Source organism: Ruditapes philippinarum, unplaced genomic scaffold (genome assembly GCF_026571515.1).
Source record: "Ruditapes philippinarum isolate M1 unplaced genomic scaffold, ASM2657151v2 ctg2191_1_1_1_1, whole genome shotgun sequence".
In the NCBI taxonomy this organism is placed as follows: domain Eukaryota; kingdom Metazoa; phylum Mollusca; class Bivalvia; order Venerida; family Veneridae; genus Ruditapes; species Ruditapes philippinarum.
In genome coordinates this window covers 129,646-145,636 of record NW_026857887.1, presented here as the reverse complement: position 1 = coordinate 145,636, position 15,991 = coordinate 129,646, and the positions used below count along the sequence as shown (strand labels likewise).

The window sequence follows — 15,991 nt, the reverse complement described above, 5'->3', positions numbered from 1 at the left end:
CTAGGGTGACTACAATAGCTCTACTTATTCTTATCGAATAGTCGAGCTAAAAAGGAAACACACTTAATTGACATGATTATAGCGAAAAGGTAACATTTAACGCATGCTTACAGAAATGATGTCATGTCAAAATACTCTGTAGCAGGTAAAACAAAAACTAATCACCTGCACAATTAGGTCGAATGTTTCACTGCCATTCACATTCTTAAAGTTTGAAGTATCGGTAACATTTTCAATAACATATCGCCATTAAAGGACTGTAGATAAATCCCACCACAAACTTGCACAAGGTCGCAACAATTTAAAAGTTTCTCTGACTGCATTGAAAAAGGCACTTACCCTAGTATCTTGCTCTGGGGAGGTCACGATCCCCTCTCGGAAAAATAAACCATAGTCCTCATAAAATTCAGCATATTTGACCGGATCTTTCTTTGCCTGGTCTTGGAAAAACTTGATGAGACGATTTGTTAGCACACTGTTCAGTTTCCTGTAATATAAATTCAAAGGAGGCATTTTATTTTTCCGACAGGTACAGGTAATATTTTGACCTAAACTTAATAAAATACTTGATACACCCAGAGTTTTAAGCACTGCAATCACAGCCAGGTCAATAACTAGTACAACCCAGACCCTCTGCAACTAGAGCTAGCACTGAAGGTGAATAATTACCTCCACTAGCAACTTTGACTTTTTGTAAAATAAGTCGTCTGAAGAAAAACTTGAACTCAACCTATAGAAAATGAAGTTATCAACTGTGTACAAAGAATTATTTCAATCAATTGTAATCCCAACCTGGGTCTTCATATAAACTTTCTATACACCAGGTTTGATTACAATATCTCATTCCTGACTCTAGTTATTGTCTGGAAACCATTTTTCTATTTTAAGTAATGGTGACCTTGACCCCTGGGGGTCCAAATGCAATACCAATCCGGGTCTTCATATAAGCTGAATGCTATACACCAAGTTTTATTATAATATCTCATTCTTAACCCAAGTTATTGTCTGGAAACCATTTATCTATTTTTAGTAATGGTGACCTTGACCTTAACCCAGGGGTCCGAAATGCAAAACCAACTGTGGTTTCCACATAAGGTTGCTATATACTAAGTTTGATTACAATACCTCATTCCAAACTCTATTTATCGCCCGGAAACCATGAAATGGACCGACAAGCTGACTTCTTTATACCCCCCCCCCCACTATCTGGTATTGCTACAGAAAAAATATCATTTTGATATAAATATTCTAGCTACATGTCATACAACTGGGAAGGCATAGTAAAGGAAATTTGATTCCCCTTTATCATCAAAGAAAATATATTTATCTCTTGTAATAAATGATCAACTTCTTCTTAAATACATGTACATTGAACTATTCATTATTATTTTTGGTGGGGTTCGGGTGGAATTTTACGTCACACCAACACAGTATAGGTCATATGTTGACTTTTAAACTTTACTGATGGAGGAATACCTTAAAGGGACTCCACTGAGGTTTTTTGAAATGATGGAACATAAAATATTTTTCCAGATAAATGTACCATTTGTTGTAGGTTAAGACCACTAATCTTTGTGCAAAATTGCAGATCATTCGCACACTTGGTTTTTCCAGAATAATTATTCAAATTGTAAAAATATGACCAAAATTAAAAGCGTTTAAAAGCTTTTCACACAAATCGAGCTAAGAAAAGCATAAAATTCAATTATTTCGAAGTATGTTTCTTGACTATCTTTGCATATATTTCAGTTTTAAGTGCTTAAGTGCCCTAGCTCATTTACGTACAAAAATTCAAATTTTATGTTCTTAGGCTTTAAAACCTCAGTGGAGTTGCTTTAAATGCCCTCAAGTGAATTATTTCAGGCATGAACAGGCTCCTAAGTGGAACAACCAACATTTCATAAGCTAGTGTGGCTTGAACCTAAAGTGATGAGTGGCTGCAAGTGGTTTCTTAATAAATGCAAAAGCTCTGTATGTACTACTTGTACTTTGTACTTCCTTCATAAATTACTATGATCTTACAGATTTAAGTTGTTTGTATACATGTAGGATGATAAAAAATAGGAAGTAATTAAGTTAATTTTTGTTTGTTTGTTTGTTTCATTTTACGCCTTTTCCCAACAGTATTTCAGTCATATAGGCGGGTAGTTTCCTAACCATCTTTCCTGGAGAGTTACACCAGTACTAGACTACCTTCCTCCACGCTAAACTACCAAAGCATCTCCCGGGGAATGAACCCAAGCCAGATAGGTAACTGTATTAGAAGTCATCGACTCTAACCCCTCGACCAAGGAGGCGATTAAATAACTTAAAGTTGTTTTCAAATTCCACAGATCCAATAGGGAACAAAATATTTACATTACGTAGTTAGAGTGAAACATTGTTCATGATTTCAAACCTGTGTAACAATGTCTAGGATTAAAAATGGTAAATTTCTTTTATGTCTATCTAAATATAAAATTTGTAAGAATACTCTTAAAATACCCTTGTTATAAAAATACTGTTGGCATATTTTGGTTTCTACGAAGGGTAAAAACTTGTTATCAATGTTTAATTTTCAAATAAATGTCAGCAATATAAAAGCCTTTAATTTGATAAAAAGGGCTTACGGCGCATCATGTTTTCACAGGTAGTGTGAAGGGGTCTTATTCTGTGGGTTATATGGATTATTGATAACTTTTGCATAGTTAAATATAACAAGAGCCACCGCCGGGCGGGGGCAACACTAGACTTTTTACTAACAAAGAAATGTTTGAACAAAATCTTAACGTTTCCTTTCTATAAATTTAATCGGTCTGTCTTGTCACATTAGTTTTGTCTATATATTTTGTATACATAAATATACTAATTTATATATATATATATATATATATATATAAATAGAAACACGCAATTCTATAAATAGAAAATTCTATAAATAGAAACATGCAATTCTATAAATAGAAACACGCAATTTTATAAATAGAAAATTCTATAAATAGATACACATGGTGACACGTGGTGGTCAAGGTCTGTCTGGTTATTTTTAAGGGTTATCCTTGAAGATTATTATGTTCAAGTTTGAAGACAATCCATTCAAAAATAACAAAGTAACAGCCAATAATAGCCAAAAAATGAAAATTTTAATAATTTGACCTTCAAAGTCAAGGTCACTTATGAGTGAAGGTCAAGGTCTGTCTGGTTATTTTTAAGGGATATCCTTGAAGATTAATATGTTCAAGTTTGAAGACAATCCATTCAAAAATAACAAAGTTACAGCCAATAACAGCAAGAAAAGCAAAATTTTGGACTTTTAACCTTGAAGGTCAAGGTCATTTATGGATGAAGGTCAAGGTTAGTGTGGTCTACTGAAACGACTCGTCCCAAGAGTTGTTGTGGACAAGTATAAAGACAATACACCAAGAAATAAAAAAAGTTATGATCCAGGTACAAGTTTGCGGAAGGGAAAGGCAATGGCAATGCTGCCGCGACTTATTCGGTAGCAATACCTCTACTTTTTTTTTTCAAAAAAAAAAAAGGTCAAGCTATTAATGATCACAATTATGTGTAACTAAGCTGTGCACTCACCATTAACATTGGGCATTAAATGTCACTTTAAATACCAGTTGATTCACTTAAATAAATTTGAATGTTTGGGAATAGTGCCATGACTTTAAAGAAGAAGATGACAGGAAACAGCCCCTCCTTTGGATGTCTGTCTGTTTAACAAAATGAGGAAAACTTTCGCCTGGGAATTATAAATCTTCTACCAATCAGCACTAAACATAATTTCTAAATATAACGGCTTGATATTTGACATATGAAACATAACATTGATGCCTAAATGACAATTAATTAATCTTCAATGTTTCCAGACAGTCAACTTGAGAGCCATATATTGTTCACAAATTCATAGGAAGAATTGCAAAGTTTTTATTTATAAATATCTAGGGAAACACAATCCATTTAAATATCTCCATAGTCGATCACCTATAAAGCATAAATATTTAATTATATCAAAATTTGACAAAAGGATTTTCACTAATTCCTGTATACCAAAGATATAGATCCCATCCTCTTTAGCCACCATGTCATTCTATAAAATTATTTTTTTTTTAAATAAAGACCATGCTCTCAGTAATCATTCAAAATTATTGGGCGACCATTTCTAAAAACAAATAATAACAAAATTTCAACCTACAGTTTTTAAAAGAAAATAGTTCTAAAGTTTTTTCTTGTTGGTTGTCATGGCAAATATTTATTTCTTACATATTTTTTTTTTAATTTAAAAGAAAAAATCCACATATACTTTTCACTTAACTAACGATATGTACATACGACACTGACGGCCATGCAATATTACATTTTAACATCTAAGTATAGACTTGACCAACGACTTGCACATAACACACTGTCTGACTGAGATGAAGATATATCACAAATAATTTTACAATCTATCAAGTAATGACAAGTTCAAAGGCAAACAGCATTTGACATATAAACTCCAAAAAATGTGTGGGGTGGTACAAAAGCAGACACCAATGTTAGTAGAATAGCTCTTAGTATGTTAGTAGAATAGCTCTCAGTATGTTAGTAGAATAGCTCTCAGTATGTTAGTAGAATAGCTCTCAGTATGTTAGTAGAATAGCTCTCAGTATTACAAACAAGTGAATGGAACAAGAAAGGGTTGTGGGACAAAAGGACATATACATGTAGAAGGAAGGACAAATGGAGGAATGCTATAATCATATTGACTCTAGCCTTTTCAGTCGAGGATAAATACTACAGAATTTCACAAACATATTGAAATTTGTGTCAATCAAACCAATTTCTTTTCAACAATCTTGAAATATTAAAAAACAAGATTGCATTTGAGAAAATGCTATGCCACCGCATTAATACAACACTAAATAGAAGTGTAGGAACAAATACTGTTGAAGAACGGGTCTTTTATTAACCTCGTATATTATTGTCTGGATGAGCCGGTACCAATGCAAAACCAACGTATTACTATAAACTGCTAGCATTCCCTTGCAGAAAGATAAGTAGACGACAGCCTAAATTTCACGACTACATCAAAGGACAACACAGTAAGACACTTTGTCAAAATCTAAGTCAGCTGATATCAAAGTTCACTTTACATCTTAATCTGTGCACATGGTTCAAATTTCATAGCTGTACAACAAAGGACAAGAAAGTAGGTCACATAATCAAAATCTAGGTCACTTGATATAAAAGTTCAATTTTACAACTAAAACTGTGCACATGGTCAAAATTTCATTGCTGTACATCAAAGGACAAGAAAGTAGGTCACTGTCCCCTTGGGCAAGGAAAAATTTTGACCCAAGGGTTTAATTCAAAACAATCTTGATACAGGTCCACCAAACAACATTTCAAGTCAAATATCTAAGCTGTAGCTTTCTCCCATTCAGAAAACATTTGTTTTATTTTCTGTTTTTATTATGTGTACTTAATGAAAATCACTGCCCCCAGGCAGGGCCGATTTTGACACCAGGGGAAAAATTTGAACAACTTTGGTAGAGGACCTACAGATGATATTATATAGCAAACATCAAAGCTCTATGCCTTGTACCTTCATACAAAAATAGTTTTTATTTTTTTTTTTACTATATGTACATAATGAAAATCAATGAACCCTGGGCGGACCCAATTTTGCCCCCAGGGCTATAATTTGAACAATCTTAGTAGAGGTTCACTTCCCAAAGTCTCATGCCATAAATTTAACCTCTAGCCTTTGTCAATTCAGAGTAGAAGATTTTTCAAGTTTTTACTTTATACATATAAGGAAAACTATCGCCTCTAGGGCAGGGCAATTTTTTCACTAGGGGCATAATTAAAACAACTTTAGTAGAGGACCAATAGATGATATTATATACCAAATATCAAAGCTCTAAGCCTTGTACCTTCAGACAAGAAGATCAATGTACCTTCAGACAAGAAGATTTTTTAATTTTTTACTATATGTACATAGTGAAAATCAATGACTCCTGGGGGTGGGGCCAATTTTGACACCAGGACTATAATTTGTACAATCTTGCTAGAGGTTCACTACACAATGTTTCATGCAAAATATCTTAACTCTAGCCTTTGTAAATTTAGAGAAGATGATTTTTAAAGTTTTTACTATACACATATAAGGAAAACCTTAGGGCGGGGCTAATTTTGACACTAGAGGCAAAATTTGAACAACTTTGGTAGAGTACCTATAGATGATATCATTTAAGAAATATTAAAGCTCTAAGCCTTGTAACCTTCAGACCATAAGATTTTTTGATTTTTTACTTTATGTATATATTGGAAATCAATGACCCCGTGGCAGGGGCAATTTTGACCCCTAGCATTTGTCAATTGCTAGAAGAATTTTTTTTAAAGTTTTTACTGTAAGTTTTTACAATATACACATAAAGAAAACCAATGACCCCAGGGGCTGGCCGATTTTGACCCCAAGGCTATAATTTGAACAATCTTGCTAGAGGTTCACTACCCAATGCCTTATGCAAAATATCTAAGCTCTAGGCCTTTTGGGTCTTTACAAGAAGGTATTTTAAGTTTTTACTATATGTACATATAGTGAAATTCAATGACCCCCCCCCCCCGGCGGGGCCGATTTTGACCCCTGGGCTATAATTTGAACAATCTTGGTAAGGGTCTACAAGACAATGCCTTATGCAAAATATCTAAGCTCTGGGCCTTTACAAGAAGGTATTTTAAGTTTTTACTATATGTACATTTAGTGAAAATCAATGACCCCCGGTGCGGGGCCGATTTTGACCCCAGGGCTATAATTTGAACAATCTTGGTAAGGGTCTACAAGACAATGCCTTATGCAAAATATCTAAGCTCTGGGCCTTTTGGGTCTTTACAAGAAGGTATTTTAAGTTTTTACTATATGTACATTTAGTGAAAATCAATGACCCCCGGGGCGGGGCCGATTTTGACCCAAGGGCTATAATTTGAACAATCTTGGTAGAGGTCTACCAGACAATGCCTTATGCAAAATATCTAAGCTCTAAGCCTTCTGGGTCTTTACAAGAAGATTTTTTAATTTATTCTTATAATTCCTTTTGGTTGCCATGGCTACCAGATTTCTGCATGGAATGAAATTCTTTGAACAACTTTGGAAGCCCTTCACCCAAGGATCAATCCTGCCAAGTTTGGTTGAAATTGGACAAGTGGTTTTTCACAAGAAGATTTTTTAAGTTCACTATATAATCTATATAACACACACACACACAAACAAACAAACAAACACACACACACACAGGTGAATCGCTATATGCCACCGCATCGCAGATGCTGCGGTGGCATAAAAAATCATTATCAATTGAAAATATACAAGAAACATTGCAATGCCACAAACCAGGTTTTCAATTATCACCATTGTAGAATGTTCCCTTGTTACGTATTAAGTTGAAATACAAATACAAACAAAGAACAATGTCAATAAATGATAAATAAATGTCAATATCATAAATAATGAAGAAAAAAAAGAAATAAGTAAATATTTTGTAGTAGTAACAGCAGATGGAACAAGAACAGGTTGAACCAGGTGCATCATGCTCCCCGAATAGGCACTGGACACAGAAAAGTATACCTCTTGTAGTTTCAAAGTTATGTCCTGGACAAAGTTCAAAGTGCAATAATTCCAAACTTAGGCAAGATAAAGTTACTGTACTTTGCACTGCTCATCTACTCAATGATATCTATCTAACTACAAGTGTCTTGTTCATATCTATTACTGTAACCCAATTTATATACGCGAATACAAATTTTCGTGTTTTGCCGAGGTCGGACATATTCGCGAATATTAATTTCCGCGTTTTCTCGATTTCAGAAAAAAAAATATTCGCAGATTGGAAAGTCAGATGGGGCCGTAAAATCCATTAGCCGACTATTAATCTTCAATAATTGAGGTCTTTATTGGTGTCTTAAATGGGATTACCAATACGCTAGCCTTATATTGTATTGGTACGTGAATTGTGATCAGAATTCAGCAAAACATTTTCTCTATATATGTACATGTACGCCTTGTTCGTCTTTATTTCTTAACATGTCGCTCTTCCAGCTCGGCTGGAAATAAGCTGTAAATCTAGTGCGAGTACTTTGTATGCATATACTTAGTTTAATATTAGAAGTGTAAATATGAAGAAACTTAAAACTGACACAGGCTCTGTATAATACCCTATACGGAACGCGATTGACAATAGGCCTACTAGTATTTCATAAACTGTATTAAAATGTGGATATTTATTTTGATTGCTATATTGACAGAGTTCTTTTGATATTTATAAAATAGTAGTAGTTTACTTAGTTTGTGTTATTATTGCTTTATGGCAATATTCATAACAATTCATTACTTCCTAACAGGTGCCCGTAAAATTCGAAAATATCCGGTCAAGTAGCTTTACATGAACAAAGTCTAAAATAAAAATTTCTCTCCAAATTATTCGCGAAATCGTGCAGACTTATTCGCGCAAACAAATATTCTTGCTTCGTGGCCATCCGCGAATAAAGCGAATATTAATTAGTCGCGAATATTCGTTGGGTTACAGTATATTATCAGAACTATGTCCTGGACAATGTCCAAAGTGTAAAAAATGAACAAAGGGCAACAACTCCAAAACAAGAAAAGGCAGAGTTATCTTCTTGTGCACTGCACATCTACCCAATGAGATCTATCTAGGTCCTACAAAGTTTCATATTGATATCTGTTCTTAAAGTTATGTCCCAGACAAAGTTCAAAGTATAACAAGAGCTGTCGGTAGGACAGCACGCTCGACTATTCTAAGTGCTTGATAGTGAAAGAGCCTTGATAATGTTAAATTTTTTAAGTTCACAAAAGGGCTAATTTTTTTTATAAATTCATGTTATAGGCCTTAGAGAGAGTCTTATTATACAGTATTGGCTTGACTATTCGGAAGGTTAATAATGTCACAAGGGTGTTTTATTGAGTATAATAATACTAATTACCTATGAATACATAAATTTGACAGAAAAGGTACAAAGGCTTGTTATTAAGATGTTTTATCAAGTAAATCACTGCTTTATTATGATGAATGCATAAAATTGTCCCAAAAAAAAACCCCTTCAGTAGTTATTGAGATAACAGCTTACAAGCAAAACTTTACCATGAATTTCTAAGATGAACAAGAGCCACCGCCGGGCGGGGGCAACGCTCGACTTTTTACTTTTTCTAAACGCAAACATAGAAAGGTTTGAACATATATTGATGTTTCCTTTTTATAAATTTCAAAGTTGGTCTGTCTTGTCACATTAGTTTTGTTTATATATTTTGTATATATATGAATAGAAACATTAAGCATATTTCTAAAAATAGCAACAGTACGAAATTTCTAAAAATAGCAACAATGACGCAATTTCTAAAAATAGCAACAATGACGCAATTTCTAAAAATAGAAAAAATGACGCAATTTTTAAAAATAGAAAAAAATGACGCAATTTCTAAAAATAGAAACAATGACGCAATTTCTAAAAATAGAAAAAAAAATGACGCAATTTCTAAAAATAGAAACAATGACACAATTTCTAAAAATAGAAAAAAATGACGCAATTACTAAAAATAGCAACAATGACGCAATTTCTAAAAATAGAAAAAATGACGCAATTTCTAAAAATAGACAAAAAATGACGCAATTTCTAAAAATAGCAACAATGACACAATTTCTAAAAATAGAAAAAATGACGCAATTTCTAAAAATAGAAACAATGACGCAATTTCTAAAAATAGAAAAAAATGACGCAATTTCTAAAAATAGAAAAACATGACGCAATTTCTAAAAATAGAAAAAAAATGACGCAATTTCTAAAAATAGAAAAACATGACGCAATTTCTAAAAATAGAAACAATGACGCATTTTCTAAAAATAGAAACAATGACGCAATTTCTAAAAATAGAACAAAAATGACGAAATTTCTAAAAATAGAAAAAAATGACGCAATTTCTAAAAATAGCAACAATGACGCAATTTCTAAGAAAATTCAGTAATATAACCTTCAAGGTCAAGGTCATTAAAGAGCCCAAGCAAATTTGGGTTTGATAAACAACAAGGTCTGGTCCTTAAAAATGTTCTGTTATAATATGAAGTTTATCCCTTCAAAAATAGCAAAGTTACAGTCAGTTACTGCCAAAACAATGAAAATTTCAATAATTTGACCTTCAAAGGCAATGTCATTAATGAGTGAAGGTCAAGGTCTTTCGGTATATTTTTAACAGTTATCTTTGAAGATTATTATGTTCAAGTTTGAAGACAATCCATTCAAAAATAACAAAGTTACAGCCAATAATAGCCAAAAAAATGAAAATTTCAATAATTTGACCTTCAAAGTCAAGGTCATTGATGAGTGAATGTCAAGGTCTGACTGGTTATTTTTAAGGGATATCCTTGAAGATTATTATGTTCAAGTTTGAAGACAATCCATTCAAAAATAACAAAGTAACAGCCAATAACAGCATGAACAAGCAAAAATTGGACTTTTAACCTTGAAGGTCAAGGTCATTTATGGATGAAGGTCAAGGTTAGTGTGGTCTACTGAAAGGTCTTGTCCCAAGGGTTGTTGTGGCCAAGTATGAAGACAATACACCAAGAAATAAAAAAGTTATGATCCAGGTACAAGTTTTCGGACGGCAACGGCAACGGAGACGGCAACGGCAACGCCGACCTGACTATAACAATACCTCTACTTTTTTTTTCAAAAAAAAAAAAAAAGTCGAGCTAAAAAGGGGAGAAAAATCAGCCTAAATGCAAGATAGAATTATGGATCTTTGTCAGTGACCTACAATTATGACCCTAAATGCATATGTGAAGTTTTAAATAAATATCTTTAATAGTTATTGAGATATGCAAAACTTGCATGTAAACATTAACCAAGAGACTAAGTAGAAAAGGGGATATGAATCAGCCTTAATGCAAGATAGAGTTATGGAACTTGGTCAGTGACATACAATTATGACCCTCCAATTATGACATTAAGTGCATGTGTAAAGTTTCAAGTAAATATCTTTGAAGACCTTTAACCTTTAACCAAAATTTCTAAGTTTCAAAGGGGCAAATAATTCTGCAAATATTGCAGGCAGAGTTATGCAATTTTGCAAACTGATGTACATTGTTACTATAAAAAAGTATTTTAAATTTCAATTGAATATCTCAAGCAATAATTGAGATATTTGACTTTACAAAAAAACTTTAACCAAAATTTCTAAGTTCCAAAGAGGCATAATTCTGTCAATATTGTAGGCAGAGTTATCCAACTTGTCAATCTGATGTACCTTGTTACTATAAAGAAGTATTGTAAGTTTCAATAGAATATCTCAAGTAATAATTGAGATATTTGACTTCACAAAAAACTTTAACCAACGCAGACGCCGACGCGGACACTGATGCCGACAATAGCTCTCATATTCTTCGAATAGTCGAGCTAAAAACGAACAAAGGGCAACAACTCCAAAACTAAGCAAGGCAGAGTTACAGTTATTGTGCATTGCACATCTACCCAATAATATCTACCTACCTACAAAATTTCATGTTGATATGTCTTATAGTTTCAGAGTTATGTTCCATACAAAGTTCAAAGTGTAAAAATGAACAAAGGGCCATGACTCCAAAATTAGGCAGGGCAAAGTTATGGTTCTTTTGCATTGTACTTCTACCCAATGAGATCTATCTACCTACAAAGTTTCATGTTGATACCTTTTGTTGTTACAAAGTTATGTCCCGGACAAGAAAAGAGGACAGACAGACAGACAACTGGACAGATGTTGTCCAACTGGACAGGTGGACAAAGCGACAACTATATGCTCACCCTTCAGGAGCATAAAAATCAGGACTTTCTTATATTCTGAACTAGTTAAAATACTGATTGAAAAATACAATGCTAAAATTTAACAGTTTCTCGCACACTACACACTTTATTTACGAAATAAATGACTGGTTTAAACTTGTAACTTTACAATGTTATCAGTGTTATAAAACTAGGACGTTAAAAAAAGAGCAGAGTCCACGTACCAAATAATGAAATTTTGAAAGTGTGTGACAATCTGAGAATTACAATTTCAAGGTACAATATTTTTTATTAAATATCTTAATGTCTACAAAATATTACTCTCTCACAACTAGTGAGCATTATTATTTTATAAAGTATTTTTTTAAAAAGGAAGTTCAATTAAATATACATATATTTTGATACACAAAGTCATGGTATTGAAAAACTTCTGGACTGGGTTATTTTGCATGCCTTTTAATTATATTTATATTTGTTATCAGACCTGTCAGTGGACAGAGCGCTCCACTTTTCTAATTGTTTTATAATATAATTCAATAAAATCAACAAAGAAAGAAGGGTTATAATTCTGTAAATGTGATAATTCTGCCATTTTTTCCTGATTTCCATTATATTTTGATCCAGGGTAAACTGATTAAGTCCAGTGATATTTTTAAAATATCTGATATCCCAATGTGAAATGTCAAAACAATTTTGGGTATGTCTGCTGTAAATGTATTTGCTTACAACCTTTACCTTTTACATCACCGTATACATGGCTGGTTAATCATATTGATATAAAAGACTTAAATCAACTAAGTTAATTGATACATTCACTATGACACATAGCATTAGATAATTAACAATATAATATTCTACATGATTGCAAAATATACTTTTAATAACTAACATGTAATGTACCAATTAAACCCATTTTTTTTAATTCTAAAAAAAAAATTTACAACAAGAGGGCCATGATGGCCCTGATACCGCTCACCTGAATATAGGCCCCCGGGCGTGACCAATTTTAACCCAGGGGCTTTTATTTGAACAAACTTGGTAGACACCCATTACAAAATATGTTTCATGATAAATATTTAATCTCTAGCTCTTTGGGGTTTTCAAAAAAATATTTTTTAAAGTTTTACTTTACACATAGGGAAAAACAATGCCCCCCCACTGCCAGCCACAATATTAGTAACAAACTTGGTAGACACTCACTTGAAGATATTGCATGCTAAGTATCTTAACACAAGATTTTAAGTTTTCACTATACACATATAAGGAAAATCAATGACCCCTGGGCGGAGCCAATTTTAACCAAAATGCCTTTATTTGAACAAACTTGGTAGACACCCATTAGAAGATGTTTCATGTTGAATATCTTAGCTCTAGCTCTTTTACAGTTACAGCTTTGAAAATAAACTCAACAGATTGACTAATCTACTAGTATGGTGTTGGGTAAAGTACCGTGAAACGGTAAAAGTTTGTACCTACGGAAAAGCTGGGAAAACCCCAAATATTCTTAATTCACGAGTTATTATAATATCTATTATAATACATTTTAGGTAAAACATGGCAGTCTCAGGAAAGAAAGCATCAAAACAATTTTCATCATCAACAACCATGGCATCAGATGAAGATCTTCAAATTTACTGCCAGCCTTGTGATGAGGAAGGGCCTAGACTACCTGCCCATGGTTACTGTACTGACTGCAAGGAACACCTTTGCAAGAATTGTTTCACAGCACACAAAGTGAGTAGGGCTTCGAAACATCATATACTTCAGGACGCTACTAATATGCCTAAAGTTTTACAGCAACCCTCAACATCCATTCACACAGGCCAGTCTGATGTCCTGACCACACCCTGTCTTAAACATTCAAAAGAAATGATCAAGTTCTACTGCAATGACCATACAAAATTACTCTGCAGTGTTTGTGTTACCCTTGAACACCAAACTACTTCCTGCAAAGTTGATTACATACCAGACATTTCTGGTGATATAATAGACAGCAAAGAATACCAAGTTATCTTGAATGCAGTAAATACCACTTGTGACAAATTTCAACAGAAAGTAGAAGATGTCAAGAAAATGACATATAAATCCAACAGCTCTCTCAAAGATGCATTGGCAGAAATAAAAAAGTTTCGGCAAGAAATCAACCAAAGACTAGATGAACTTGAGAGACAGGCTGAAGATGCAGCTAAAGTCATAGAACAAGAAAACAACAAACATCTGAAAGCAGTAGAAACAACATGTGAAGACATAACCAAATCTTTGAAGGCATCATCAGATAAAATCAAACAACTTAACACATCAAAACAAGCTGACGAACTTTTCATGGAACTCAAACTTGCTGAGAAAACAATGAAAGATATCGAGAAAAAAGCAATTGAATTTTCATCCTATAATATCAAAGAGCACAACTTTAAAGCAAATGTGGCAATATTAAGCAATCTTAAGGCAGAGAAGTCTTTTGGTACACTGACACAGAGAACATTAAATAAAGAAGCTCTACCTATACAAATACAGTCTAGACAATCTTCACATGAGGGAGAAATCTGTGTGAAGACATCGCAAGATAACAAAAAATGCTGGATAACAGGAATGTCTCTGCTGACTCCTGATCTTCTTATCATCACTGACATTGATAACAAAGCTGTAAAGATGGTGGACACCAGCAGTCAATCTGTGTTTCATCAACTACAACTAGATGATTGGCCATGGGATATCACCACAGTAACCAGTGCTGACCTTGCTGTCACAATCAATCAAAAAATTCAGTTTATATCAATCTCATCAAACAAACTCATAAAGAAGCACACTGTGAAGGTTGATGGAGACTGTTATGGTATAAGCTGTTACCAAGGTAAATTTGTTGTGTCATTTGCTGAACCAGCAAAACTTCAGATCCTTGACCTGAATGGCACAATACAAACAACAATAGATGGAAATAATATTTTCAAACATCCATGGTATATCACATGTAACAGAAGTTCTGTCTATGTATCTGACAAGGACATGAAGACAGTGACAAGATTAAACTGGCAGGGTGATGTGCTTGGTAGTTATAGTGGTATGAGTGGTCCTAGGGGAATGTCACTGTCAGATGATGGTACTGTCTTTGTGTGTGATACAGAAAGAAATGTTATAGAAGAGATATCAGGAGACTGTTCAACAGGAAATGTGGTGTTGAAGAATCTGAAAAGTCCATATGCTGTATGCTGGTGTGGAGAAACAAAGAAGCTGTATTTCAGTGGTAGGCATGGATATGAGAAATATGACAACTTTCTTCACACCTATAAACTATCATAAACATGGGCAAAATGTTAAGATATTTTGACTTTATCTACACACATACTATAAATGCAATATAGTTATACTTTTCGATCAGGTGCTTTATTATCAAAATATATGCATGTATGTATAACTTTTTAGTTTTATAAACTATGGCAATGTTTATGTACTGTGATCCCCAAAGTCCCCAAAATTCAGTGCTTTTTACAAAAATTGTCTTTTCAATGCTGATTTTAACAAATCAAAATTAAAAAGGCCCTGGTCCCATTCACAAGAAACCAGAAAAGACAATGTGTTTGTTAAGGAGTCACTGTAGTCATATACCACTGAAGATCAACTTAATGATGAGTCCCCCTGACAAGTTTTTTCTGGATAACTAACCAGTAATAACCAGTTTCTATGCAAGTGAGTAACTACTAATCCTATGTGATTTCTGAATCAGTGGTGGAAGAAATATGACCATCAGACTCAATTTGAATGACCAAATGTTATGGAGAAATTACTTCTCTCCTTGGGAAGGCATCGACAACCTTTAACTACTAATCTGATGATTTCCATATTGAGCTAAGTGAGCAGAAAAAACTTAACCACTGTTTCTGCCTTTAACTTGCTGAATTTGTATAATGGCTTTTTCCAGCTTCCATTTTTGGAACTGTTCATTATCAATTATGGGGATATGAGGACAAAAATTTACAATTAAGTCACCCAGCAGACAGCAGTATAGAGCCTGGTCAGACTGCTTGGATACACAGGCTGGCCTGGCTCAATTCAAGTTGCAAAGATTGCTCAATTTTGGTTTTCAACATGGTAAAAGTTTACAGGGTTGTGATTTGTTAGTTTAGTGTATAGAATTTTTTTCTAGTTTGATTGCCTTGGAAGCTTTTAACCTTTTTCAAACCCCTCTCTTCTGTTT

General features: G+C 33.6%; 2 protein-coding genes across 3 annotated transcripts in view; one reads left to right on the top strand and one right to left on the bottom strand.

Moving 5' to 3' along the window:
• The window catches only part of LOC132751396 (heat shock protein 75 kDa, mitochondrial-like), a 48,750-nt gene that overhangs the window by 16,462 nt on the left and 16,297 nt on the right, over nt 1–15,991 (bottom strand). The window contains exon 12 of the mRNA XM_060741563.1: nt 340–487. Coding sequence (XP_060597546.1) covers nt 340–487 — 148 coding nt within the window. The remainder of the gene's footprint in view (nt 1–339; nt 488–15,991) is intronic.
• Nucleotides 11,453–15,991, top strand: part of LOC132751390 (uncharacterized) — a 107,913-nt gene continuing 103,374 nt past the window's right edge. Inside the window, exons 1-2 of one of the 2 annotated variants that reach the window (XM_060741554.1) lie at nt 11,453–12,075; nt 13,347–15,283. In XM_060741554.1, coding sequence (XP_060597537.1) covers nt 13,354–15,096 — 1,743 coding nt within the window. In that variant the 5' untranslated portion in view covers nt 11,453–12,075; nt 13,347–13,353 and the 3' untranslated portion in view covers nt 15,097–15,283. Of the gene's footprint in view, nt 12,076–13,346; nt 15,284–15,991 lie in introns of those variants that run through there. The other variant, XM_060741555.1, reaches the window with a different exon arrangement.